This window comes from Perissodus microlepis, chromosome 10, assembly GCF_051167445.1.
Source record: "Perissodus microlepis isolate ML-2025 ecotype Zambia chromosome 10, ASM5116744v1, whole genome shotgun sequence".
Classification (NCBI taxonomy): Eukaryota; Metazoa; Chordata; class Actinopteri; order Cichliformes; family Cichlidae; genus Perissodus; species Perissodus microlepis.
Genome location: NC_140470.1, coordinates 33,908,904 through 33,936,078, shown reverse-complemented (window position 1 = coordinate 33,936,078; position 27,175 = coordinate 33,908,904). Strand labels below are relative to the sequence as shown.

At 43.6% G+C, this 27,175-nt stretch overlaps 2 protein-coding genes across 3 annotated transcripts in view; both read left to right on the top strand.

Moving 5' to 3' along the window:
• The first annotated feature begins 388 nt into the window (after positions 1–388).
• Positions 389–27,175, top strand: part of LOC146379833 (macrophage colony-stimulating factor 1 receptor 2-like) — a 27,198-nt gene continuing 411 nt past the window's right edge. The window contains exons 1-22 of one of the 2 annotated variants that reach the window (XM_084941079.1): positions 389–490; positions 17,714–17,989; positions 18,123–18,413; positions 18,509–18,645; positions 18,722–18,884; positions 19,873–20,191; positions 20,371–20,486; positions 20,795–20,903; positions 21,004–21,164; positions 21,277–21,374; positions 21,540–21,666; positions 21,901–22,005; positions 22,110–22,220; positions 22,734–22,893; positions 23,265–23,338; positions 23,919–24,007; positions 24,087–24,209; positions 24,301–24,412; positions 24,523–24,622; positions 24,693–24,819; positions 24,902–24,977; positions 26,820–27,175. The exon at positions 26,820–27,175 is cut by the window's right edge and continues 411 nt beyond it. In XM_084941079.1, the coding sequence (XP_084797205.1) occupies positions 439–490; positions 17,714–17,989; positions 18,123–18,413; positions 18,509–18,645; positions 18,722–18,884; positions 19,873–20,191; positions 20,371–20,486; positions 20,795–20,903; positions 21,004–21,164; positions 21,277–21,374; positions 21,540–21,666; positions 21,901–22,005; positions 22,110–22,220; positions 22,734–22,893; positions 23,265–23,338; positions 23,919–24,007; positions 24,087–24,209; positions 24,301–24,412; positions 24,523–24,622; positions 24,693–24,819; positions 24,902–24,977; positions 26,820–26,896 (3,003 nt within the window). In that variant the 5' untranslated portion in view covers positions 389–438 and the 3' untranslated portion in view covers positions 26,897–27,175. Of the gene's footprint in view, positions 491–17,713; positions 17,990–18,122; positions 18,414–18,508; positions 18,646–18,721; positions 18,885–19,872; positions 20,192–20,370; positions 20,487–20,794; positions 20,904–21,003; positions 21,165–21,276; positions 21,375–21,539; positions 21,667–21,900; positions 22,006–22,109; positions 22,221–22,733; positions 22,894–23,264; positions 23,339–23,918; positions 24,008–24,086; positions 24,210–24,300; positions 24,413–24,522; positions 24,623–24,692; positions 24,820–24,901; positions 24,978–26,814 lie in introns of both variants that reach the window. The other variant, XM_084941080.1, reaches the window with a different exon arrangement.
• LOC146379834 (uncharacterized) lies at positions 10,080–15,468 on the top strand. The gene has a single exon (XM_084941082.1). It carries the CDS (start codon positions 13,187–13,189, stop codon positions 13,814–13,816), a length of 630 nt encoding a protein of 209 aa, XP_084797208.1. The 5' UTR covers positions 10,080–13,186; the 3' UTR covers positions 13,817–15,468.

The window sequence follows — 27,175 nt, the reverse complement described above, 5'->3', positions numbered from 1 at the left end:
AGAGTCTGTTAAACAACTTCATCTAATCTCAGGATGAACAAAGTCAGAGTTTAATCTGAACTTGCGTCCTGGATCAGGATCCAGGTGGAAAGCTCTGTTTGTAGCCCAGAGGCAGAACTTGACCCTGGTATCTGTACTCAAAGGTGCATCACCATAGTAATTTATACTGCAAACATTACCTACTCCACACCAGGTCAGGTCTGCAGCATCAGTTACCATGGTGATGGTCCAGGTAAGATGTGAACCAATTTGATAGTACAGAAACCAGCTGAAGTTACCTGTGGATCAAATTCAGAGGACTGAGCCCCTCCTGTGATTGGATGCAAGGAGGAGGGGAGGGGCAGCTGAGCGCTCGGTGTTTCAGGAGGAAGTTGGACTCATTCAGTCAGACTCACTCTGACTTCAGCTCCAACAACACTGAACGAGAGAGAGAGAGAGATGTGGCTCCACTGTCTGCTGCTTTTGATCGCCCTGAGCCGCTCTGCAGGAGGTAAGAAACATGTTTATGTTTACTCTTTGTTTACCAAAACAAACTGTAAATAAACAACAGAAACAAGACTCTGAAACATTCAAAGTGATGAAAAGGAAAACCTGAAACTGGTCTCAGATCACAGTTACATTAGTAACATCACTTATTAATAATCAAATCAATAACATCAGGAAGCTTGTTTGTTTAATCAAACATCGATCAGTGATGTTCAATGAACAAAACAAATATTTTATTAAAAATGTTTACGACACATTTAATCTTTTCATGACCTGAAATTAACATTTTACCCTTTAAAGCCCAGCGTATTGTATCTGATTCATGTGTTTTTGTGACTTTTTGAGACTTCTACATCATCAGTGTGACTTTGTTTTACCCTCAAAAAATTATACATGACTAAATTGACTAAAAATTGACTAAAAATTGACTAAAATGACTAAATTGCAAAAATATGGCTTATGTAGCAAATATGATACAATTGAAATTTCATTTATATACAAATTAAAGTTTGATATATTTTTATATATATTGTCTGAAAGTTCAAAAAACTAAAGACTTCTGGGTTAGGGTTAGGGTTAGGGTTACCGTAACCCTAACCCAGTTATTTCATGGTTCAGGTTTTAAAGGATTAATTTTATTTTAAGATTTTGTTATGTTATTACAGCTTGGTAATGGTTTCATTAGTTTATTACATGTTTATTACACGATTATCACATGTATATTATTCTTTTAGGTAACACTGGAGCAACAGGAATGAAAATGGCTGATATGTAGCTCAGATTGATGTTTTAATATTTCTAACTAATAAATACCTTATAAATTATCATTTTTATATTTTCTGATGGTTTGTTTCTCTGAAAGAGAAAATATTTTAATATAATATCAGACATGAAACACGTTTTGCTCTTTGTTTCGTGAACCTGCTGTAAAAAGTTTTTGATTTTGTTGACCAACTGCGTGGGTCATGTGACCTCAGGCTCTTATTGTTGTGGCTTTGAGCCATTCAGCAGCAGGAAACCAGGCGCTGCTTTCAGAGCGCTCGCAGGCCAAAAGTTTGTGGACAGTTAAACTGCTGTTTGAACCACAGGAAGCAAATGTGCACAGCAGCGTCTGCACAGAGCTTCAGTCAGAACCGGGACCACTGGGTCACAGCTGGAACAGCACGGCTGGAACAGCACGGCTGCTTTAACGTCTGATATTTTCCTTTTTAAATGATGTCGTGGAATCAGACCCAGGTTATTGATAACGTGTCTGTGCAGCGGTGGTTAATGTACACGTGGGGGGGGGGTCACAGTCCTCATTAGGAGGTCATGTTTAGTGCTTTTGTCCTCTGGATTCTGATTGGATCATTGTCAGCGCTTCTACCTGAAAACGGTGATTTCCATGAACATGATGCTTGGAGTGTTGTCAGCGTGGTCTGTAGTTCTGCTGAAAGTTGAAGTGATTTCTGTGTTTGTGTCTTCTTCACTTCCCTTGTATCTCTATCACAGTCTTGTTTGCTGCTTCGTTTTTGTAAAATTTATAATTCAAGTTCTATAATTATTTTTTTAAATAAAGTTATAATGTTCCAGCTGTTAGAATACCTGCTAATCAGTAACCTGCAGCTAAGTCCTCTGTTACTACAGTGCCCTCACAACAGCCATGTTATTGGTCACATGATGTCATTAAAATGCTCCAGCAGCACAAACATGTTCAAAGGTCCTGCTCAGGTGAAGCTAGCAGACAAGCCAGCAGCTGCAGTCACCTGTGTCACCATCCACCTGTCAGTCGAAGAGGCCACGCCCCTAATAATGCAAACTTAAGTGAGTTGTAAAGCAGTAAGCACCGCCTTAAACCTGAAGAAGGTTGGAGGGTTTGCTGTGCTTCAGCAGCTGAAGGACACCCACACTACCGTGCCCACAGACACAGACAGCACAGAAACGCGGGACCAGGACCTCCATCCAGACCCTGAACTCCTCATGGCTGACAGGAGGAGCAGTCGCACCTGCCTACAGATGTTCAATCAATACATCAGTACATTAGTGATCAATAATCAGCTGCCTCTTCTTTAGACACTGAACAATTTCTGACTTTGCTTTATTATCAGCTGAATAAAGAAAAACAGAATTGTTAGTTTTAAACATGTTTCTTTCTCTAATAAATGCTGTAGAGTAAAGCAGACCCCTCACGTGCTCACCTGTGCCGAGCAGACACCTGTCTTACACGCTGGTACAAGCCTGAGCGTTTACCCACAATGCACTTTGTGCATTATGAGACAGATCAAACGTGTTTGTGCTCCTGCACATCATGGATGTTAAACAGAGCCTCACACAGCCTCCTACAGTAGGGTTAAACTGACCTGGAGTCAGCACAGAAAGCTGATTCTGTCCATCTGAATGTTTTCAGTTTGAGAAACATTTCATCATCATCAGGTGACATCTTCAGTCTCAGCTGTCTGCAGGTTTCCAACCTTTTAAACAGGACATTTGTTTGACTGAAACCAGTAGCACTGTTGGACAATGGCCAAACAACGTTGGCTGATTGTGACCTACACTTACTTTCACACCTTGACCTGTGCAATTAGGTAGAGGATCAACAGGGGATTCATGACACCCTTGGGGGACACTCCTCTAGGACTTAAATCTGGGACTCTTGACCATTTGACCTTACAACTGAAGAAGCTTCTTGGATGACATGTCTTCAAGAAACTTAAAGAAGTCCAGACATTTTTCTTTCCAAGCTCCCTAAACTACGATGACCTGGATGACTGAGAACCTTCACAGACAACAATGGGCTGTATTACTCCTTGATTTGATGTTCTTCTGCCTCCCTGGCCGCTGTGTCTGTGGGGATGGTGTTTGCTCTGTGTTGTAGCGTCCTGATGACACCCAGTTTATGCTCCAGTGGATGATGAGAGTCAAACCTTAAATACTGATCCGTATGTGTAGGTTTACGGTACACGTCAGCTTTTAGATGTCCCTCATTACTAATGGAAAGCTCACAGTCTAAGAAGGCTAACCTGCCACTTTTCATATCGTCCCTGGTGAATTTGATGAGTCGGTCCACCGAGTTAATGTGATCCGTGAAATGTGAAACGTCCTGAGATTTGATTTTCACACAGGTGTCATCCACATATCTGAACCAGTGGCTTGATGGTGTTCCAGGGTAGGATAGCAAAGCCCTCTTTTCCACTTCTTCCATGTACAAATTGGCCACGATGGGTGAAACTGGGGAGCCCATGGCACACCCATGTTTCTGCCTGTAGAACTGACCCTTGTATGTGAAGTAGGTGGAATTAAGACACAGTTTAAACACACTTGGTCGATGCTGAGAGCGGTCCTGTTGCTGAGGTTGGGGTCATCCTGTGATCTCTTATGAACTACCTCCAACGCTTTAGTAGAAACTCCAGATCAGTTTCTACTCCGATAGTAGAAACTCTCACACACACAGACAGATTGATGAAGTACAAAAATGCTGGAACAAACCACTGAACTCAATAAATCTCATCCGTGTGCTGTGACTCGTGACGGTGTTACACGTGATGATCTGTGATTTAATGTGTTTTCATTTTTAAATATTTTATTAAATCAAACGAAAGTGCAGCAGTGTATGTGTGTGTGTGATTGTTCAGTGTGTTCAGGCTCCACCCTCAGAGGACAATCATTTCTCAGCTCTTTGTTGTGACCTTAAACGCAGCTCTGAGCTGTGACACTCCGCTGAGTCGCGTCCAAGCGGCGTAAACATGTGGTGATCGCTTCCTCCATGGCCTCCACCCCACTCCCACAGAGTCCTCAGAGAAGGAGAAGTAAAACGAGGAAGTGGGACAGAGGAGACCCTCACACGCACACAGACACACAGTCCCTTTGTGTGTGTGCGTGTGTGTGTTTGTGGTCTCTGGTAAAAATAAGAAAATGTGTTTCCTGACTCTCTGAGGTTTCAACACCCCCCCCCCCCCCCCCATTGAAACCTCCCAACTGCAGCACTTTCTCCAAACAGTGAAAACCTCGTATGTCCGCTCGGTCTGACGACCTCACAAGCTGTTAGCCAATCATTGCTGATTATTGATCGTTGACTCAATGAGAGGTTTTGGTTGGATCTTCTCACTCTGAACTTTGTGTGTCTGAAGTTTGTGTTTCTGAAGGTTGTGTGTCTGATGTTTGTGTGTCTGTGTATCTGACCTGTTTGTCTTTGTGTGTGTGATGTATGTGTGTCTGACGTTTGAGTGTCTGATGTTTTGTGTGTCTGAAGGTTGTGTGTCTGATGTTTGTGTGTCTGTGTATCTGACCTGTTTGTCTTTGTGTGTGTGATGTATGTGTGTGTGACGTTTGTTTTCTGACGTTTGTGTGTCTGATGTTTTGTGTGTCCGAAGTTTGTGTTTCTGATGTTTGTGTTCTGAAGTTTGTGTTTTCGAAGTTTGTGTGTCTGACGTTTGTATTTCTGAAGTCTGTATTTCTGGTGTTTGTGTGTCTGAAGTTTGTGTTTCCAAAGTTTGTATTTCTGATGTTTGTTTGTCTGAAGTTTGTGTGTCTGAAGTTTGTGTGTCTGAAGTTTGTGTGTCTGACGTTTGAGTGTCTGGAGTTTGTGTTTCCAACGTTTTGTATTTCTGATGTTTGTGTGTCTGAAATTTGTGTGTCTGAAATTTGTGTGTCTGATGTTTGTGTGTCTGACGTTTGTGTTTCCAAAGTTTGTATTTCTGATGTTTGTTTGTCTGCAGTTCGTGTGTCTGAAGTTTGTGTGTCTGACGTTTGAGTGTCTGAAGTTTGTGTTTCCAACGTTTTGTATTTCTGATGTTTGTGTGTCTGAAGTTCGTGTGTCTGAAGTTTGTGTGTCTGAAGTTTGTGTGTCTGACGTTTGAGTGTCTGAAGTTTGTGTTTCCAACGTTTTGTATTTCTGATGTTCGTGTGTCTGAAGTTCGTGTGTCTGAAGTTTGTGTGTCTGAAGTTTGTGTGTCTGACGTTTGAGTGTCTGAAGTTTGTGTTTCCAACGTTTTGTATTTCTGATGTTTGTGTGTCTGAAGTTCGTGTGTCTGAAGTTTGTGTGTCTGAAGTTTGTGTTTCTGACGTTTGAGTGTCTGAAGTTTGTGTTTCCAACGTTTTGTATTTCTGATGTTCGTGTGTCTGAAGTTCGTGTGTCTGAAGTTTGTGTGTCTGAAGTTTGTGTGTCTGACGTTTGTGTGTCTGACGTTTGTGTGTCTGACGTTTGTGTTTCCAAAGTTTGTATTTCTGATGTTTGTTTGTCTGAAGTTCGTGTGTCTGACGTTTGTGTGTCTGAAGTTTGTGTTTCCAACGTTTTGTATTTCTGATGTTTGTGTGTCTGAAATTTGTGTGTCTGACGTTTGTGTGTCTGAAGGTTGTGTGTCCGATGTTTTTGTGTCTGTGTGTCTGACTTTGTGTATCTGACCTTTTTGTCTTTGTGTGTGTGATATTTACGTGTGTGACGTTTGCGTGTCTGACGTTTGTGTGTCCGAAGTCTGTATTTCTGATGTTTGTGTGTCTGAGGTTTGTGTGTCCGAAGTCTGTATTTCTGATGTTTGTGTGTCTGATGTTTGTGTGTCCGAAGTCTGTATTTCTGATGTTTGTGTTTCTGAAGTTTGTGTGTCTGAAGTCTGTATTTCTGATGTTTGTGTGTCTGAAGTTTGTGTGTCTGAAGTTTGTGTGTCTGACGTATGTGTGTCTGAAGTTTGTGTTTCCAACGTTTTGTATTTCTGATGTTTGTTTGTCTGCAGTTCGTGTGTCTGAAGTTTGTGTGTCTGAAGTTTGTGTTTCCAAAGTTTGTGTTTCTGATGTTTGTTTGTCTGAAGTTCGTGTGTCTGAAGTTTGTGTGTCTGAAGTTTGTGTTTCCAAAGTTTGTATTTCTGAAGTTTGTTTGTCTGAAGTTCGTGTGCCTGAAGTTTGTGTGTCTGAAGTTTGTGTGTCTGACGTTTGTGTGTCTGAAGTTTGTGTTTCCAAAGTTTGTATTTCTGATGTTTGTTTGTCTGAAGTTCGTGTGTCTGAAGTTTGTGTGTCTGAAGTTTGTGTTTCCAAAGTTTGTATTTCTGATGTTTGTTTGTCTGAAGTTCGTGTGTCTGAAGTTTGTGTGTCTGAAGTTTGTGTTTCCAAAGTTTGTATTTCTGATGTTTGTTTGTCTGAAGTTCGTGTGCCTGAAGTTTGTGTGTCTGAAGTTTGTGTGTCTGAAGTTTGTGTTTCCAAAGTTTGTATTTCTGATGTTTGTTTGTCTGAAGTTCGTGTGTCTGAAGTTTGTGTGTCTGAAGTTTGTGTGTCTGACGTCTCTGTGTTTGTGTGTCTGACATTTGTGTGTTTGTGTGTCTGACGTTGGGTGTGTGACCTTTGTGTTTTTGACGTTTGTGTGTCTGTGTTTCTGCCGTTTGTGTGTTTGTGTGTGTGACATTTGTGTTTCTGATGTTTGTGTGTCTGACGTTGGGTGTGTGACGTTGGTGTTTCTGACGTTTGTGTGTCTGACGTCTCTGTGTTTGTGTGTCTGACGTTGGGTGTGTGACCTTTGTGTGTCTGACGTTTGTGTATCTGACCTTTTGTGTTTGTGTGTGGGATGTTTGTGTGTCCGAATTTTCTGTTTCTGACGTTTGTGTTTCTGATGTTTGTGTGTTTGTGTGTTTGTGTGTTACATTTGTGTTTCTGATGTTTGTGTGTCTGACGTCTGTGTGTTTGTGTGTGTGACCTTTGTGTTTCTGACGTTTGTGTGTTTGTGTTTCTGACGTTTGTGTGTTACATTTGTGTTTCTGATGTTTATGTGTCTGACGTCTGTGTGTTTGTGTGTGTGACGTTTGTGTTTCTGACGTTTGTGTGTTTGTGTGTCTGACGTCTGTGTGTTTGTGTGTGTGACGTTTGTGTTTCTGACGTTTGTGTGTTTGTGTGTGACGTTTGTGTTTCTGGCGTTTGTGTGTCTGCTGTCAGGGGTTACTGGAGCGTCTGTGCGGTGTGATTCAGTTCTGCGTCCACACAAACTCTCCTGACCTTCTCTCAGTTCTGAGAGCACAGCGGCCTCGGTCAGGTCTTCATGGAACAAACTTGTGTTTTTCCCTTTAAATCTTATTCAAACTCATTGATGTAAGAAGTCTTTGATCAGTCACTGGTAACATGAATGTGACCATAAAAATAAATAAATAAATAAATAAATAAATAAGAGACAGTTCAGTTTGACGTGTTTGACTTTAATTCTCTGACAAACACCCAACTTTCTGTTCCTGAAACAAGAGGCCCGGTGGAGATACCAAGTTTCAGATGCAGTGAAAGCTGCTGAGGTCTTTTAAAACTAGACTGCACTAAAAAGAGTCAAAGAAATCTAAAGGAACAAAAGGTTAAACAAAAGCAACGTAAACATGATCCACAGTTAAAAACAAATCATTATGCAAAAGCAAGCTAACAATTTTTTTAAAAGTAAACTAAACGAGACTGAAGTAAATGAAAACTAACACAAACAACATGGAGTAAAATAAAGTATGAAAGCAAACGCTACAATTCAACTGAAATGAAGTAAGAACAGCTCAAAGTAAGATAAAGGTTAAAAAACAAATAAACTAATCTAAACTAGAACACCAATGTAAACTTAACTTTACTTCTGAAAAGAAGTAAATAAATAAATAAAGTATAATAAATCTAAACAACCAACACAAAAAAAGACTCACACAATAAGAAATTCAGCTAAATTACAAAAAATAAGCAAATAAAACCAAAACTAATCACAAGAAAAATAAACAAAAACCAACAAAAGAAAGCCAAAGTAAACTAGAAAAGGCTGCATTTCCTGTGAAAATGCCGTGTAGTGGAATCTGCTGAAAAGAGATGAAGAAGCAGAATTTTCTGCTGAAAAGAGGTGAAAAGTTGAACTGTCTGTTGAAAAGAAATGGGCATGGGCAAGATTTGAACCCGGCCCTCTCCCTCTCAGAACGGCGGCTCATCTCACTGAGCTAAAACATCGCTCACCCTGGTGAGCTAAACTGGCAACCACACTTGTAATGTGGTCCATTCATTTCAATGTGCCAAAAAATTAGATAAAATGTTCGTCAGGTGTCATCTCTGCTGCAGCTGCTTGTTTGTGATCAGTTTGTATTCTTTAATATAAGATGGCGCAGGTTGCTAGGCAACAGGCATCATTATTGTTTCTGCAGTGGGGTTTAAAAGAGCAGGCAGCGTGTGCTCTTCATCACCTGCACAAATGTATCTGCCCAGTGGGGGTGAGCTCCAGCAAACTGCACAGCTATTTCCATACCTGCCGAGCTCACCTGTGGAGCTTCATCATAGTCAGACGAAGGCGGGGCACAGCCTGTAAAGAATAATTTACACGTCGCCTTTAACGACAGCTGGTGACTAAATAGGATCAAAGTAAAGAGAAACGTCAAGAGCAAGCCGTCAAAGTGATGGTAAAATGATGACATCACATCGAAGTAAGAAAAGCCAGTGTGAAGAGGCGGTTTAAAGGAAGTCTGCGAGTCCTCAGAGCTGAGGCTCAGTGAAACCTTCAGATCAGGAAACCAGTAAAACCAGTCCAAACTCACATTTATACCAGAGAGGAGGGGCTGCTCCAACCTCAAGGAAAAACAAAATGATTTCACGTTACAGAGCGCGCTCAGTGCGGAGCTGCTTTACACTGCTTTAAGCTGTGTTTGGTGTAAGAACGGAATCCAACTTTGTTAGCGGTGATGATGATGATGGTGGTGGTGGTGGTGGTGTGAGACACCATCTGCAGAAACTCTGGAGTTGCCCAATCTGTGGATGTTGGTGTGGTTTAAAAACACTTTTACCAGCAGACTTCAGGAAGGATTCTACTTCCTGTCAGGGTTAGCTTTTACTGTGTGAGTGTGTGTTGACCTTCTCACACACACACACACACACACACACACACACACACACACACACACACACAACATCTGACTGTAAATCTGATCTGTGATCAGCTTTTATCCAGCTGGAGATGAATAATGACTCATTATCAAAACGACAGCTGATAATTACACTAATGATCAATAACACTGGCGCTGTTCAGAGTTCAGAGCCAGAGGGGAAAACAGACACACACACACAGACACGCACACACAGACACGCACACACAGACACAAACAGATACAGACACGCACACACAGATACGCACACACAGACACACAAACAGATACAGACACGCACACACAGATACGCACACACAGACACACAAACAGATACAGACACGCACACACAGATACGCACACACAGACACACACACAGATACAGACACGCACACACAGACACACACACAGATACAGACACGCACACACAGACACACACACAGATACAGACACGCACACACAGATACGCACACACAGACACACACACAAACAGATACAGACACACACCCACGCGCACACACACACACACGAACAGACACACCACACACACACACACGCTCAAAGTTTCACTTCTTGTTTTTTCGCTCTGATTGTGAAACTCGATGATGTGAGTCTCCAACTGTCACATGAAGCTTGACAAATGTCCTTCTTTGTTTATCGATCAGAGCACCGCTCGATTATTAGGACAGAATATTAGGAACACGCCCTGATCCAGCAGCTCCGGCCTGCTGGATCAGGGCGTGTTCCTAATATTCTGACACCTGAGTGTCAGATTAAATGAGCAGAGCTGAGGTGGTGTACACTGTCAGGCTGTAAAACACACTGGGAAAATCTAAGCAGCACATCTGGAAAAACTCCATCAGCACTGAAAGGCACAAGCAGATGTTAACCTGAAACTTAACAAACAGTCACAGAACACACACACACACACACTTACACACAGCTACAGGGTGGCTGTAGCTCAGGACGTAGAGCAGGTCATCTACTGAGCAGAACGGTGGGTCGATCCCTGGCTCCCTCCAGTCTGCACACCAAATATCTTTGGACAAGATATGAGCCCTGAGTTGCTCCAATGCCTCCATCAGAGTATCAGTGTGAGTGTTAGCGAGCATAGGAGAAAGTGTTGCTGTGAATGAGGCATGCAGTATGAAGTGGAATCTACACACACACACAACAGTCTTTGTTCCAGCCTGAATCACTGCATTGTTCTTGGGTCACAGGTGTGATACAGACAGATGTGTAAAATCATCAGTGCTGAATTATAATTACTATGGTCTGTAACGTGCGGTGGACGTGAGGCTGTGGACATGAGGCTATGTTCGTGACGGTGAGCAGGTGATGTTCGTGTAAATCATGTGACCGCGGGCCTCGGCTTCACGTCCTGTTTCACTCGCCGCTCAGTTTTGTTTTGAGTCTCTGGGTGGTGTCGGTGGTGTTTGGGTCGGAGACCAGGATGAGTCAGGGTCTGGGAACACACCTGTGCAGGAAACAGCCCCCTGAGGCTGTGCCTGTGTCACGGCACTGATCACATTCATTGTTCTGCATTGTGTTTTTGGTTTTGCTACATTTTATAAAAATGAAGTTGTGAACAATCAAACTTTCTCTGCTTAAAAGTGTGGACATTGTTTTGTGTGGTTTATTCACTTTTTAGCATTTTATGTAGATACTTCTTTCACACTTTGAGTTATAAAGGTTGTACAAAGCTGAACCGCTCAAAATGTGATTACGGTGACCCCTCGTATATCGCCGGAGTTACATTCTAAAAATAACTTGCGATATGTGAAATCTGCAATGTTTATTTTTTACAATTATTATAGATGTTTTAAGGCTGTAAAACCCCTCACTACACACTTTATGCACTTCTCTCATCAACATTTTCACACTTTTCCTATGTTTAAACACTCTCAAAGTTCAAACCTTCATAGAAAAATAAGTCCAGTATTAAAGAATGAAACCAAAAAAAAATCAGCAACACAGTTAGGCCATGAAAAGTGAACCACGTTATAGCGAGGGTATAACTGTATTTCAATTCAGTTTCATTTATATAGTGCCAAATCACAACAACTGTCACCTCAAGGTGCTTTATATTGTAAGGTAGACCCTACAATAAATCATACAGAGAAAAACCCAACAATCATATGACCCCCTATGATCAAGCACTTTGGCGACAGTGGGAAGGAAAAACTCCCTTTTAACAGGAAGAAACCTCCGACAGAACCAGGCTCAGGGAGGGGCGGGGCCATCTGCTGCGACCGGTTGGGGCGAGAGAAGGAAGACAGGATGAAGACAGGCGCAGAGAGAGCGAACACCAAGTGATATCGCCACTCAAAGGAGAGGAAAACAACTGGTGGCAGGTTAGTGAAGATGATCAGCCCTCGGTAAGGTGGTTGAGGATTCCATGGTGTGGAGTGGATGAGCTCAGACAATTACAAAGGTTCAACAGAACCAGGCTCAGGGAGGGGTGGCCACCTGCTGCCATCTATTGCCCTAACTATATGCTTTAGTAAGCCTGCAGTGCGAGAGCAAAGTGCTCTAATAGGGTGATATGGTACTACAAGGTCATTAAGATAAGATGGGGCCTGATTATTTAAGACCTTGTATGTGAGGAGCAGGATTTTGAATTCTGGATTTAACAGGAAGCCAATACAGGAGAAATCTGCTCTCTCGTTCTAGTCCCTGTCAGGACTCTTGCTGCAGCATTTCACAGCATGTAAACATGTAAAGATGCAAAGATTAGCTCTGTGGTTGGTCATAAAGTGTTAAGCGTGACACCAAACTCAGTCCGCCTTTTCTATTTAAAATACATTTTTTCCTATTGTGTTTGTCCCTATGAAGCACACGTTGCAGTGTGTGCCAATTGTCCTGAGCGAACTGGGGAAGTACAGTCTCCCACAGCAGCTGCTGATCCAGTTCTACACTGCAGTCATTGAGTCTGTCCTGTGCTCCTCCATCACAGTCTGGTATGGAGCAGCCACTAAACAGGACAGGAGCAGCTTGCAGCGGACTGCATGGGTAGCAGAAAAGATCATCGGCACCCCCCCTGTCCTCCATCCAGGACCTACACCTCTCAAGAAGCATGAAACGGGCAGGGAAAATCATCACAGACCCCTCACACCCTGGACACAGACTTTTTGACCTGCTTGACCTACCCATTGACGGTACAGAAGCCTGCAGACCAGGACCACCCGACACAGGAACAGTTTCTTTCCCCTCGCCATCTCCCTCCTAAACAGTTGAACTGTCACACTGCTCACACTGCCAGACTGCAACTGCACCTTATGTACATTCTGTAGTACTCATTCCACTTCATCTCATTTCTGTCATCCTGTAGTTTATGTATATAAGATTTAGATTGGTTATTTATGGTTGGTTTACACAGCTTTGTGTATGTTTGTGTATGCATGTGTACCATGTATATATCCACGTGTGTGTGTGTGTGTGTGTGTGTGGGTGGGTGGGTGAATTGTGTTGCTTACATTGTTGAGATTTACATTGCTGTGCTTGAGAGTCACCATCTACCAGAACCAAATTCCTTGTATGTGTCTGCGCATATACATGGCCAATAAATGCGATTCTGAATCTGATTTTGATTGTGCACACTGTTGTGTGAGCTGACAATGGGGGTTAGTGTTCAGAGCTCACAGTGACACGCCCGTGTCAGCTGATTCTGGACTCTGCAGCTCTGCTCACCTGCTCAGGTGCTTTTCACCTTTAAATCAGAGTGCACAGCTTTCCTTTTGGCTCTCGGAGGAGGCGGACGCACTTTTTCTCCTCTCCTCTCCCTTATCTTCCCTGCTTAGTTCTTATGTCCTTGTCTTGTCTCGTGTGTGTTACTGTCCCTGGAACACTCTCTCACAGTCTGTTTCTAAAACCTAAAGAGAATTATGGATTTGATCAACTGGTCTCTGAATGCTATTAACACCCTTTTCTCAACGAGAAGTCTGGGCTCGGGAGAGCCCGAGTGCCCTGGAGGGACTTTCCCTGCCGGATACACGATGGACGGGTGGCAGACATGGAGGATCGTGTGCCTGGCGGGACTGTCGATCGAGGACGCTGAAGATATCTACCTATTTGGAACCATGATAACAGGGTTCTTGCTGATCACAGCTGGCTTGGCCCTGGCTTATCGGAGAATTAAGACAGCGGAACCGGCTGTTCAAACCTCCACAAGGCTGCCCGCTGGGATTGAAACGATGGGACGAGTCGCGACTTCTCAGAATGGGCTCACTGAGTGCAGCATGGTTAAGAGCTTGGAGGCGCTTACAGCTGCTGTGAATACTCAGAATAACACCTCTGAACGTATATTGGGATACATCAAGGAGAGGCCTGCCCAGAATAACACCTTTGAGCGAAAGTTGGATCACATCGTGGAACAGCTGACTGCGGTCGTGAGTTCTCAGAATCGGCTCTCTGAGCAAAAGAATGACAACACCACGGAGCGCAAGTTTGATACCATCATGGGGAAGCTCGCGGTTCTCCAACGGGAGATTGAGAGACCAGTGTCGGAGTGTTAAAGAACAGCTTGAAATTCTCATGAGTTGTTGTAAAAGAAAAATCACCATCACTTCATGTGGATACCCCTTCGGTGCCAGCTGTGGGCTCAAGGCTGGAGCTGAACAAAAACTCCCTGATAACAACTGTGTTGAGTCTGTTCTTCCCATTCCATGCAAGGCCACCTGGGTTGGCTGGAAGACTGTTTACTTAGCCTGGCAGGGCGAAGGACCCTGTCTCAGCTGAACTATGGACACGCACACACATACATATACTGATACTGATAAGCACTCACTGACGCATCACCCTCCCTACCCCGGATCCAACGCCACCTCCAATGCTTACCTCCCCTCTGATGTGGACATCGGGTCAGCTGGAGGCGCAGTCGAAGATTGCAGCGGTCCCAGATCAGATGTCCACACTGGAACTCTTTCCCATGTTGCTGTCTGTGTTTATTGTGCTATGGTGTGTTGATATCTGTGCATTCCTGTATTATCCTTTTGTGTTACACATTTAATAATAATAATAGATAATAATAAAAATAAATAAAATCAAAGATTCAGCAGCTCCAAAATCTATTGTCACCTGTTTAGCAGGAGTGGGGCGGGTGGAGGTTTGCCACAGCAGTACCACAGCGGTCATGTCAGTGGGGGGATCCGGGGGTTTCTCTGTGAATTTCACATTCCCGTGGCAGCGTGCTCAGTACTTGCTCAGATTTGAAGTTGAACTTTTTGCTGTAGAAAGAAGTTTTCTTCCCACGCAGAGTGTACAGTGGACGCTAATGTTTTTCTCACTTTTTACAGAATCAAACTCAAAGTAATGTGAGTAAATCCACGCTTTAAACGCTGCATGGTCGTACTCTCTCCTGCACTCCGTATTATCCATTGTTGATCTGCACACGTCTGTTGCTGCCACAAACGTCATATGCTTGTACGTCATTGTCATGAGACACTCTCACTAACAAAATCCCGGTTTAGTAACGCAGTAACGCAGTGCTCTTATGGGAAAAAAATAGTAATCTAATTACTTTTTTGCAATAGTAATGCCTTACATAGCTCTTTTTGCACACAAATCTTTTTAATACTTACATTTTTTGTCTCCATTTATTTATTTATACTATTTGTATTTTATCTGTCCTAGTCCTATTGTACATATTAACCGGGATCTGTGTGAGGACAGCAGAGAATTTCATTGTACAGACAAATGCTTTTCTTTGTACACATGACAATAAACGCTTTGAGTCTTGAATCTTACTTTACTCGTTACTTGAATAACGAGTAAAGTAAGATTCTGCCCACCTCTTGTTACTAGTGACAGAATTGATACCTCAGAGGAAAATAAGGACACTGAAACTAAACACCAGTGAATGGTCATCACTGTAGTGCTGCAGCAGTGAGTTCATGTTAAACCAGGATATACTGACCACTTCGTCTTTACCAGTAAGTGTCTGTTTGCTGTTCAGCTAGCTGCACTCAAACGGGAAAATCCACCTGTTAGCCATAATGTTCCGGTTGAAAATAAATGGTGTAGTGTCGGGGGGGTCATCATAGGAAGAGCAGCGTGTCCTCCAACTTTTCCTCACACTTTAACTTCTAATAAAATAGGGCTTTTATTTTGAAAGTCACAGGAATAGGATTGCTCTACAAAAAACTGAAGTTTTGACTTCAGGCGTCTTCACTCCAGGTGATCTCCATGACATCCCACCCGCTGGTATCATGATGGGCGCAGCCCAGTCTCCTGGCCAATCAGACACTGACCCTGCCGGTCCGGGCTCCACCTCAAGACTGCTGGAGTTAATCCAGACTCAGCAACATGAGGACACGTGGAGGAAGGAGGTCCTGAATCTGCTGACCCAACTGGTCCAGATCCAGACGGAGGCGGCCAAACAGCAGGCCCAGGTGGTCGATCAGCTTGGCACCCTGGGAACTCAGGCGAGTCCAGCTTTAGCCCGGCTTTAGTTCAATTTATCTTGGACTTAATGTTGTTGAGTTTATTTGAATTGAGATTAGCACACGTTCGGTATATCATAAGTTTAGCCAAGGATTTTTACAGATACGTCATCACAGTTCTAACTCAGGTTTAGCTGATTTTAGATGAGTATATCTCAGATTTAGTTCAGATGCATTCTTATTAATATTAGTTTAAACTAAATTAATACAGCTTGCCTGAGTGCTGGAAGTTCTGGTTCTGCATTGTTTAAGATTTACAGACCGAGTATGCAAAGAGCCACCCAGATTAAGTCATTCAGAAGCATTGATTAGCCATTTTTCATCTCAATATCTGCTGAGGAGATCAGTCTAACCTTGTCTGCATGTCTCAGGGGTTGCAGCAGATCCAGGATCTGCAGAACCTGGCTCGTCACCAGAGCCTGCTGGTTGAAAACCATCAAGCTTTACTGCTGCAGACATCTCGCATCGCCACACACCTGCAGGAGACCACCAAGAAACCAGCCAGCAAATGAGATTCTCTGACCCTTTGTGATATCATCTTTTCTGATGAAATTACACATTGTTAACCAGCCAATAAGAGTCCTATCAAACAACAAATGACTTTGATTTTTGTTCTAGCTGAACAACATCACACATTAACCAGTAACGCTCTAACAAACCTGCTGTCAGTTAATCAGTGGATCAGTCAGCTAACAGACCTCCTGTGTGTTAAATCAGATGATTTCAGTGGTTTCCTCTCTGATTTTAAATAAAGTTGTGTTGTATCCTCTTCTCAGTGTTTGTACTTTTATTGAGACCCACTTTAAACTGATGTTGCTAACATCTGTAACATCTGCCCGCCCTGAAGAGACTCAGAAGTGCATCATCGTCTCATAAACGTTTCTCAGGGTTTCACTCTGGTTTTATTTGCATGTTAATGTCAAGCAGGTCAGTTTATACACCTAACTCATCAAACCGTAGCGCGTTCGTCTCACCAATGAAAAACTACGTGAATGTGACACAGTGACACAGAGCTAGATGTTCCAGGTTATGGGAGCTGACACACAAAATCTGACCAATAAAGGATTAGGGATAAATCCACGTGGAATCCGTAAGCTCTGCTGTTCCCATCCCCGAGCTGTAAATGATGTTTCACAGAAGTTGCGTGTTCATTTCAGTATCGACTGTCTGAGGCATCTGTGTTTCCTCGTCTGTGTTTGGCGAATGTCAGGACTGGAACTCTGTTTTCAAACAAACCGCGGACTGGAAGTGTTAGTGTCCAAACTCACCTGCTGGGTGGCCAATCTCTTAAAAGACACAAAGGTCCAATCAGGTGACTCAGCTCTGATTCAAGATTGAAAAAGTTATTGTCGTGTACACCACAAAACACAGATGGTTATGCAGAGGAATGAAATTCTTACTTTGCAGGTTCCCTTCACACAACTAAAAAGAAAGTAATAAATAAGTAAAACAGTGCTTATGTGTGGGTGTAATCAGAGTTTAAAGTGCAAGTGGTTTCAACACTGTCACAGTAATAATATATACAGAGTATGCAAAATCAAGGTGTTTATGTAAAGATATGTACAAAAGTTGCTAATTTACAGATTAATATAAATATACAAAATTGAAAATTACAGGTTAAGAGTTAGGACATCAGGATTAGGTTAGGACATTAGGTTAGGACATTCTTTTTCTTGTGACATTACCAATAAGTTTGATGTGTCACATGGCCCTCTTCCTATTGAAAAAACAAAAGTTGTATCCAAGATGGCCGACTTCTAAATGGCCACCATGGTCACCACCCATCTTGAGGAGTTTGCCCCCTCACATATACTAATGTGCCACAAACAGGACTTTAACATCACCAACCATTCCCATGTTATTACGGTGTATCCATATAAATGGTCCACCCTGTACTATTCAGGTATATTCAGGTGTGTGCTCTGTGACCGCTGTGTTTGATGGGTTCAGGTGTATTTCTGTTTGTTTCAGAACCTCCTGATCCACCATCGATCCGTCTAAATTCTGACTTCCTTCCAAGTAAATCTGATCGAGTTCTTACTGCTGGCACCGATTTCAGCCTCAGTTGCCATGGTAACGGGTCAGTTCACTGGACCAGCACTGCATTTCCACTGGTGTATCGGGGCAACCTACCAGACCCTGTGGAGGTCAAACGTGTTATACCCAGGCACACTGGAACATACACCTGCAGATACACCAACGAGAGCCTGGCGCACCTGAACAGCTGGATCCACCTGTATGTCACAGGTAAGATCAGTAGTCCTCCTGAAGTTCCTTTAGTTAGTGATATTGGTTTTTCCTTATACTTTTAATACAAGTGTGACCAGACTGAACTCATTCATAGAATGACCTCCAGTTTTCCATAATCCCCCTCTCTCAGACCCAGCAGATCTCTCCAAAGTGTTTGAAACCCCTCATGGCATCCCCCATCTCAAGGAGGGTGAGGACTTCCTGTTCAAGTGTCTACTGACTGACCCCTTGGTAACAAATCTCACCCTTCAATCAGAGGACGGGAGGAACCTGCCAACCGCCATGAACGTGACCTTTGATCCTCGAAGAGGAGCCCTAATCCGAGACCTGAAGGCTTTGTTCAATGGCCGCTACGTGTGTTCAGGCTGGAAGGATGGCAGACAGTTCAAATCCAGGCCCGTGAACCTGCTGGTGCTCCCTGGTAACACCTGTCTATCTCTACACTTGTTTATCTATACACCTGTCTGTCTGTATACCTATCTGATTACCTGTTTGACTTCACCTGTCTGTATGCAGTGTGGCGCCACCCCCCCTCCCTGTCTGTTAGTCAGGATGAATTTGTCCATCTGGTAGGAGAGCGTTTTGAGGTTACCTGTCTCTGCAGTAACCCCACCCACTTCTATAGCGTTACCTGGACAGACCCAAGAAAGCAGGTGAGAGATCAGAGGTCACCTGTGCATTTTCAGTCCTAATATTCCAAGTGCTGATTGGTTGTTTGGTTCATTTCAGAAACTGGAAGCCACTTACAGTCGTTACTATGGTAACAGGCGGCTGTACATCAACAGCACTCTGAGCATCTCTGAGGTCACCCAAACAGACAATGGACAGTACATGTGTACGGCAATTAACGAGGCCGGGGTCGCCACAGCAACCATCCAGCTCAAGGTGCTAGGTAAGTTAAGACATTTACTGATAAACTAAAACATCACTACTTCCATGTCTAATGGAGTAAACTGATCCTGCCACAGTTTGTTCCCCCGCTTCAAATCACAGACAAACAGTATCCTACAGTTGTTTATGTTTTTGAACCCATTTTGCACAGAAATGTATTGATAGCAGTGTTGAATATTCTTACACAGTAAAAAAACAAAACAAAACAAAAAACAACAACTATACGTAAAATAATTAAAGATGGTTTGTTTTCCTGTTTTCAAAAGAGGTAGTGGTGTATTTAATTACAACCTGTAACTTATTGCAGTTTACTTTTACTTGTTTAATTTAGTGCTGTCAGTGTTAATCATTTTAAAATTACGTTAACGCCATGACCACATTAACGTGGCAAATCTCCATTAGCGAGTTAACACAGATCGCCCCGTGCGCCAACGCGTTAATGAGCTAACCGTGCTAACGCTTTGACGCCGTGCAGCCCCACACACGGAGTGATCCGCATTAACTTGCTAACGGAGATTTGACGCGTTAATGCGGTTATGGCATTAGCGTAATTTTAACGAGATTAACGCTGACAGCACTAGTTTAATTGTTTACAAAAGGTTTGAGGTGTGAAATAAACTGCAATGGAGTTTGAAAACTAAATATGTGTGTGTGTGGTTGGAGGATGTATTTGTGCGGGGGTTGGGGGGGTAGTATTCTTGTAAAACATAGTGGGCCCTAGCAAACAAAGTTTGGGGGCCTGAAAACTGAAGGCTCTCCCTCCCATTCTACTTTTGAATACTCTAGGAACCAAAGTGCCATCACCCTGTGTTCTATCTAGGGGGCAATAGCCGTGTTTACAAAAACACTTCCTGACATCTGACCTCTAAACACTTTTGGTCATTTTGGTTGCACCGTTTCTAACCTAATGTTTGTACACTCATTGCCTTAGAATGAGAATGCAGGTTCAAAGTCACACACATCCACCAACAGTTTCTCCTCTTCCTCAGAACGCCCTTACCTGAGAATCTACCTTCAGACAAGTGAGCACGTGCAGGTCAGAGGACACCTGCCTGCAGCAGATGAAATACAGGTTAACGTTAGTGGTGGGTCACTGGAACCCATCACTAATGTTAGTGCTTACAGAGCTAGTAGCGCTAAAGTTAATGGCAGCAGCAGGGTGGAGGTTTATGAAGGTCGTGATGTGGCCCTCACCTTCCTGCTGAAGGCCTATCCTCCAATCACAAGCCAGCGCTGGACCACACCCACACACCTCATCAACAATGACAGTACGGTGTACCAGGAGAGCTACGCTGCTAACAGCTACAGGTGAGCAATGGCTACAGGCTACTCCCACTCTATTGTCAGGAGCGCATCAGTGTTTTAAGGTGGTATTTCCTAGGTGGAATATTCTGTGTTCCTTTGAGGTGGTAGTGTTTGTACAAGGGTTTGTTAAGTTGGTAGTGATGGTGTAAACATTTTTTAAGGCGGTATTTTTGATGTTGCAGCTCGGAAGCCACCCTGCTGCTGCATCGCATGCGTCCGGAGGATCGGGGGCAATACTTGTTTCATTTCTCTAACTCCTTCTTCAGTGGCTCACACACCATCGACCTCAAGGTCTACCGTAAGAAAGCTTTTGTAATCACGTTCTTCCTCACCTCAAGCTTCTCACAGTCTGACATCTGGTCGCATGCTATACTATAAGACACCTGAATACACAGTTTCTCCTTTTAGTAGTATTTTCTGATGTTGAGGGCAGTCTAATCTACTTTAACAGAAGTCGCTGAATGTCTGAAACGTTCCAGATGGCATGGTCTGTGCTGTTTTCTCATCCTCTTCTGATCACATGATCCCGAAAGAAGCTCTCAGCTGATGTTTATACCTCTGTTTTTGTCTTTTCTGAAGTCTGAGAAAACAGTTTTGTTATTTTAGGTTTTCCGACTACTGATGTCACTTTGGAGAACAGTACTCTGACATGCAACAGCTCAGGATATCCACTACCCACAATTCTCTGGTTCACCTGTCCTGGCATCCAGCCCTCGTACGTATGCTGGTGCTGCCAGCTACAGGCTGCCGACTCATGTGAAATCTGTCCTGAGGGAGGCGCTGTTTTAAAAATAAAAATGTTGCTTCTCTTACAGGTGTGCACACATTGCTACCAATGAGGTTTCTCAGGCCAGTGTGACCTCACAGGACGGTGAGGAGGTGAGGTCCCACTTCCTCCTGTCAGCTGATGATGATGTCACTGTGGAGTGTGTTGCCTCCAACCTCATGGGAGAGTCTCTGCGGGTCTTCCATCATCGTAAGTGTGGGGGAATAAAACTGGATTAATCAGACGTGTAGCAGTTAAACTGATCTCTTTCATTATCAAACTGGTTTAAATAAAGAGTCGTCAGAGTTCCTCTTTTCTACAGGGAATCCAATCATCTTCACTCCGCCTCTGATTGGAGTTCTGAGTGCCACCGCTGTCCTCTTCCTGCTCCTATTGGTTGTCTTCTACAAGTGCAGACAGGTAAATTTACTGATCCTCCTGTAGAGCTCACCAGGTCAGAGATCAGTCATTTTTGTTGTAGCTAAGCAGGGAGGTGGGTGAGTGGGTGAAGCCTATCAGAGGCTTGTTGGACTGACAGCTTGATGACTAATAAACCATCTTCACCTGCTGTTCTTCTTCTGCCAGAAACCCAAGTATGAGATCCGCTGGAAGATTATTGAAAGCACTGATGGAAACAACTACACCTTTGTTGACCCCACCCAGCTGCCATACAATCAGAAGTGGGAGTTTCCCCGAGACAAACTCCGCCTCGGTACGAAACATTGGGTTTTAATCAGGGAGCATTCACAATGATGGCCGTCTTGAGGTTTTGTATTGTAATGTGAAGCATTCGGTGACAGTGGGAAAGGGGAACCCCCTTTTTAACATGAAGAAAGTTCAAACAGAATCAGGCTCACGCTCACTTTAACCTTCAAACTGAGGATCTGACTCCTCAGCCTTCCTCTCTCCGGCTTCTTCTTCATGTTCTCGACTTTCTGTCTTTCAGGTCCCATCCTGGGCTCTGGGGCTTTCGGGAAGGTTGTTGAGGCCACGGCGTATGGTTTGGAAACTGACAACAAGATCACCAGAGTCGCTGTCAAGATGCTTAAACGTTAGTATGCAGAGTTTCATAATCACAATCCTCATCATTATCATCATTATCATCATCGTATTGTTCGTGTTGTATGATCCAATGTATCACCTGTTTGTCCACAGCAAGTGCTCACTCGGAGGAACGGGAGGCTTTGATGTCTGAGCTTAAGATTCTCAGCCATCTCGGCTACCATGACAACATCGTTAACCTGCTGGGAGCCTGTACTCGTGGGGGTGATGATGATGTTTAGTAAATACTGATTGTAGACTGTAGGTCAAAGATTCATTGTGAAAATTTGCAAACTTAAGGTCTGAATACAGTTAAAACAGGTGAGTTATAGAAACAATCTGCCCTCATACAGGTGTTATGACGTCTGTGTATCAGGCTGTAAACATGTTTGTTTCTGCTGTAAAATTTTAACATGTGAGTCTATGGGGAGTGACTCACTGCTGCTTCTGCTGGATGCCAGAGGAACTGCAGGTTTGGTTTGATTTACATCTCAGAGGCTGATGCTCTGTATTACACTAAAAATATAGCACTCCCTGCTGTGTGGTTGCCATCCTCTGCAGTCTGGAAATAAGCCGCTCATCAACTTAAGCCAAAGTGTGCTTCAAATGAAGCGCCTAGTTCCTGGGGGGTCTGTCACATGGACATCATTTCAGCTGTTAGACTCAAAGAAGAAAAAGAAAAGCCTGAATAAAAGACAGTCATTTCAACTTGTGGTTTTCTGACCTTTGACTATCCAGGGCCTATGCTGATGATCACAGAGTACTGTAGCCATGGCGACCTGCTCAACTTCCTGCGGGGTCGGGCTCAGGACATCATGGCATCCATGGTGACTGTGGATAAAGTACAGGAAGAGGCTTTCTATAAGAACATGGCGGCCCAGCACGCCAGGCTCCGCAGGTGTGACGCCTCTCAGTTTCAGAGCATCTGTCTTTCATGCTGCTCACACCTGTGCACTTTATTCTCATCACAGCCTTTTAGAGGAAAGGAAAGGCTGAGTGTGCCTCAGCACACCTACAGTTACTGATTGTGAATCACTTAGAACAGATCAGATGTTAATACCAAAGTAAACAGTAAAGCAAACCGTCGGAGGCAGATCACGCTGCTTCACACTGACAGATCAGCCAGCTCTAACACCTGTACGCTCTAGGGTTAGTGTATTCCGTATTTGGCAGGTATGCTTGTTGAGAAGTTCAGGTTAGGTTTCATTGCAGCCTCACCATTACCTGTTCAAACCCCAGCTGATGTGTAACATCCAATATGTGTTGCAGTGACAGCGGGATCTCATGCTGCTCGGAGTATCAGGAGATGCAGCCAATTCTGAGTCCGGGGCAAACACACCAGGGTAAGAACCTGAACTCACCTCCAGGTAATACACGGCACCACGGTTCTTCGTTCACAGATGGATTTATTCTTCAGTCACACTTCTCCTCCAAACCACCATAAAATCTACCATCAAACTGTCATTACATAAATGCACTGAATGATCAAACATAAATATTGCAAGTAAACATTTAAAACAAAGTTAACAAATGCACAATAAACAAAGCACAGTGAATATACCTCACTGGCTGCATGCAACCATGAGGGAATGAGTCCGCTTCAGGAACAAAAACTGAACAAAACACTTCCAGACTTCTTTTTCTCTTCTTTACAGCTGCCTTTCACTTTGAAACAGCTTATTTAATCCTTCTTGTGACTTATTTAACTTACAACTTAGCTTCTTTGTACATGCTTTCTTAACTTCCCTTAGCGCCACTTAAAGGGGCCTGTGCACAACATAGAATGTAACATGGTTGTTACCCAAAAAGGAACAACAATAAATAAAGGAAATAAATAACATACATAATCACAATAAATTAAACAAATTGACATAATTTACATTTATGGCAATTAAAGAACTCATCTCACTGTCTTTCTCACAGGTGTGCAGACAGATGGTCTTTCAGTCAGTGACCTCATGAGTTTTTCCTACCAGGTGTCTCAGGGTCTGGACTTCCTGTCCACCAGGAATGTAAGGAAACACTCACATGGGATCATTTTTCACAACAATCACCATTGTCTCACCCGTGCGTCTCACCTGTGTGGTTCAGTGTATCCACAGAGATGTAGCAGCGAGGAATGTCCTGCTGACTGATCGTCATGTTGCAAAGATCTGCGACTTCGGTTTGGCCCGAGACATTCGCAATGATGACAGTTACATCGTTCAAGGAAATGTCAGTGTTCATATTTTATTTTGATACTCGTTGCTGTTTATTTTAACAATCACTGTGTTTTATTTTGATACTCGCTGTTTTATTTTGACAGGCCCGCCTCCCAGTGAAGTGGATGGCTCCAGAGAGCATCTTTCAGTGCGTCTACACAGTGCAGAGCGATGTCTGGTCCTACGGAGTCTTACTCTGGGAGATCTTCTCTCTGGGTAACCATGGCAACACCACGCACCACCTCAGCCAGTCACATTTCAGCTTCAGAGCGGTACGTGACATTCAGCAGCCATTCTCTGAGACAGTCTTCTGTTCACCTGTCCAGGAAAGAGCCCATACCCAAACATTGCCGTGGACACCAACTTCTACAAGATGATCAAAGATGGCGGCCACATGGAGCAGCCTGACTTCGCCCCGGCGGAGATGTGAGTTCACAGATGCTCGTGTCAGTGCTCATAAAGTTGTTTTGAAAGTGACGCTCACCTGTCTCTGCAGGTATCAGCTGATGAAGCTCTGCTGGAGCCTTGAGCCCACCCACAGACCCACCTTCAAAACCATTGGTCAGCTCATCAGCAGACTTCTCCCCTCCACCAATGATATGTCATCACGTTACAGCGACCAGGTGAGGATGTGAAGGGCCTACGAGCCCTCTGTGTCGTCTGACAGGCTGTGCCTCATCATCTTTCTTCTTCTTGTGTCCTCAGCCAACTTACAGGAACATCGACGAGTGCAGAGAAGAAGAAGAAGAAGAAACAATGAAGAGAGAGGATGAGAAGCCAGGTGAGCTCACCTGTTTCTGTGATAGAGTTGCAGGGTCAGAGTCTTTAACCATCATGAAGTCATGCGGCAGGCAGACGCCTGGGGTGCAGATGTAATCACGTGATCAGTGTTTAACGAGTAAAAAGCTGAGCCCCAGTCAGATGAGTTTGGGTGCATTAATGACATCTTTTGAGCTTCTCACAGGTTTGAAGCCAAAGCCTGATTGGTCCAAAGACCACAAACTGTCACGGTTCTGGGTCAGTGTTGACCCAGCATTTTCAGTTTCTTATATTTTGGTCTATTTTTGGATTATTTTCTGATGTTCTGGTGCTTTGTTTATTATTATTATTATTATTATTATTATAGATCTGTTTCAGTTATTCTTGGTGAGGTATCAGTTCTTAGGTTTTGGGTTCTCATTGCAGTTTCTGTTCAGTGTCTAGTCTGTCTCTATGTCGTGTCTGCATCTTTGTTTAGTGGTTTCTTGTTTCCTGTCTTATTGTGAAAGTCTTTGTCTTATGTTAGTGTGTGCATCTTAGCTCCCCCGTCTCGTTAGCCCTGATCTCTCCCAGCTGTGTCTCCCTCCTGTTGCCCATTCCCTGATTACCACCCTGTGAATATAAGCCCTGTGTTTTCCGTGCTCAGTGTCGCGTCGTACCCTCAGATTATGCCTGTGTGTTTTTTGGTTTCTGTATTCACGTCTGGTTTTCATGACAGCAATAAAGCTGAGGTTTTGATTTACAATTCTGTGTTCGAGTCCTGCGCTTGGATCCTCCTCTCCGCCTGCCCGCACACAGAGCCCTGACACAAACAAAGCCTTCTGGGACTGTTATGTGTTTATAGAGATGAGTTTGTAGAACTGAAGTCGATCAGAAATGTTGTGATTAATGCAGTCATTAATCATTAACAGTGTGTGTGTTTGTAGTGAGTCAGAGCCTCCCTGTGTTGTTACCTGACACAGGTGTATCAGGTTATTAGGAAAACCCTTTTTATGTTAGCTCAGCTAAGAACTGCTGTGATGATAAGAGAGGCAGTAAATGTCACAGTCCTCTCTGTGTTCAGTCAGATCACCTTCTCCATCAGAAGGTAAATAAAGGTTTCACACACACCTGCGGTGCCTTCATGGTACCCTCGGAGAAGCTGTGAGTTTCAAACTACAGACCCTGGTGTTGTGCTCCAGGCTTCAGGTCTGTCCTGCGGCTCTTTACTGGAGCTTATCTGTGATACGTGAGCCGTGTGTTTGTGGTCCTCAGTCATGCTGATGTTTTGATGCTAACATGGAGGCTCAGAGCTGACAGGGATCAGCTGATTGTTGGGTCTTCCCAGGGTTGAGCAGCTTGAGGTGAGCTGGCTCTGTATAAATAAATTAATCTGAGCTGTGGGTGTATTATTACCAGTAAAGGCGTGCATGGAGGATCTGAAGCGCTTGTAAAACAGAAATAAGAATAAAGTCTGAACCCAGGCTTTCCTTTGGCTTTCATGAAAACATATACTAAATAATAATAAATAAAGTTATGGGAACATTATGATGCAGCTCCAAACAGGTTTTAATTCGGCAGATCTGAGATCTGCTCAGACTGTCTCCTGGTTAATGGAGGGATGAGAGAGGTCTCTAAAGTTTCCTTCACGTGTTGTGTCAGTAAAATGACTCCTGACTGTTGAACTTGTGAATCAGGTGTTCGCATATTTGATAGGATGACTGAGTTTTAATGTGAGAAACACCTTCACCTCTGATGAGACCACGCCATGACCTCTGACCTCTCCCTCTGGATTTCAGTCACAGTCTGTCCTGATTGGTTGAACTGTGTGTGACTCTGAGATGAAACCATGACATCACAATAAAATGTCCCGATTTCAGAGCAGGACGACGACGAGGGGAAGGAATCAAAGATGCCGAACATCTACCAGCTGTCCTGAACCTCTCGTCCAATCAGAACTGAGAACCCGGTCATATCTCCTGGCTGAGGACGCTCATCCTCACTGCTGAAAACTTTATGGACAAACTGCAGCGCCCACCAAACTTTGTGTCACACCAGCGGATCAAAGCTTTAAACTCTGTGTGATCTTCTGATTCTGATTTTGTTTTTTAAACTTACATTGAACGTTTCCAGATGTGGGCGCTTTTTATCTCTGATGCTGAGAGTCGAGTCGTGACGGTGGATGATCATTTTTATGCAAACCGTCTTGTTTCTGATTCTTCTGATGTTTCTGGCTGTAAA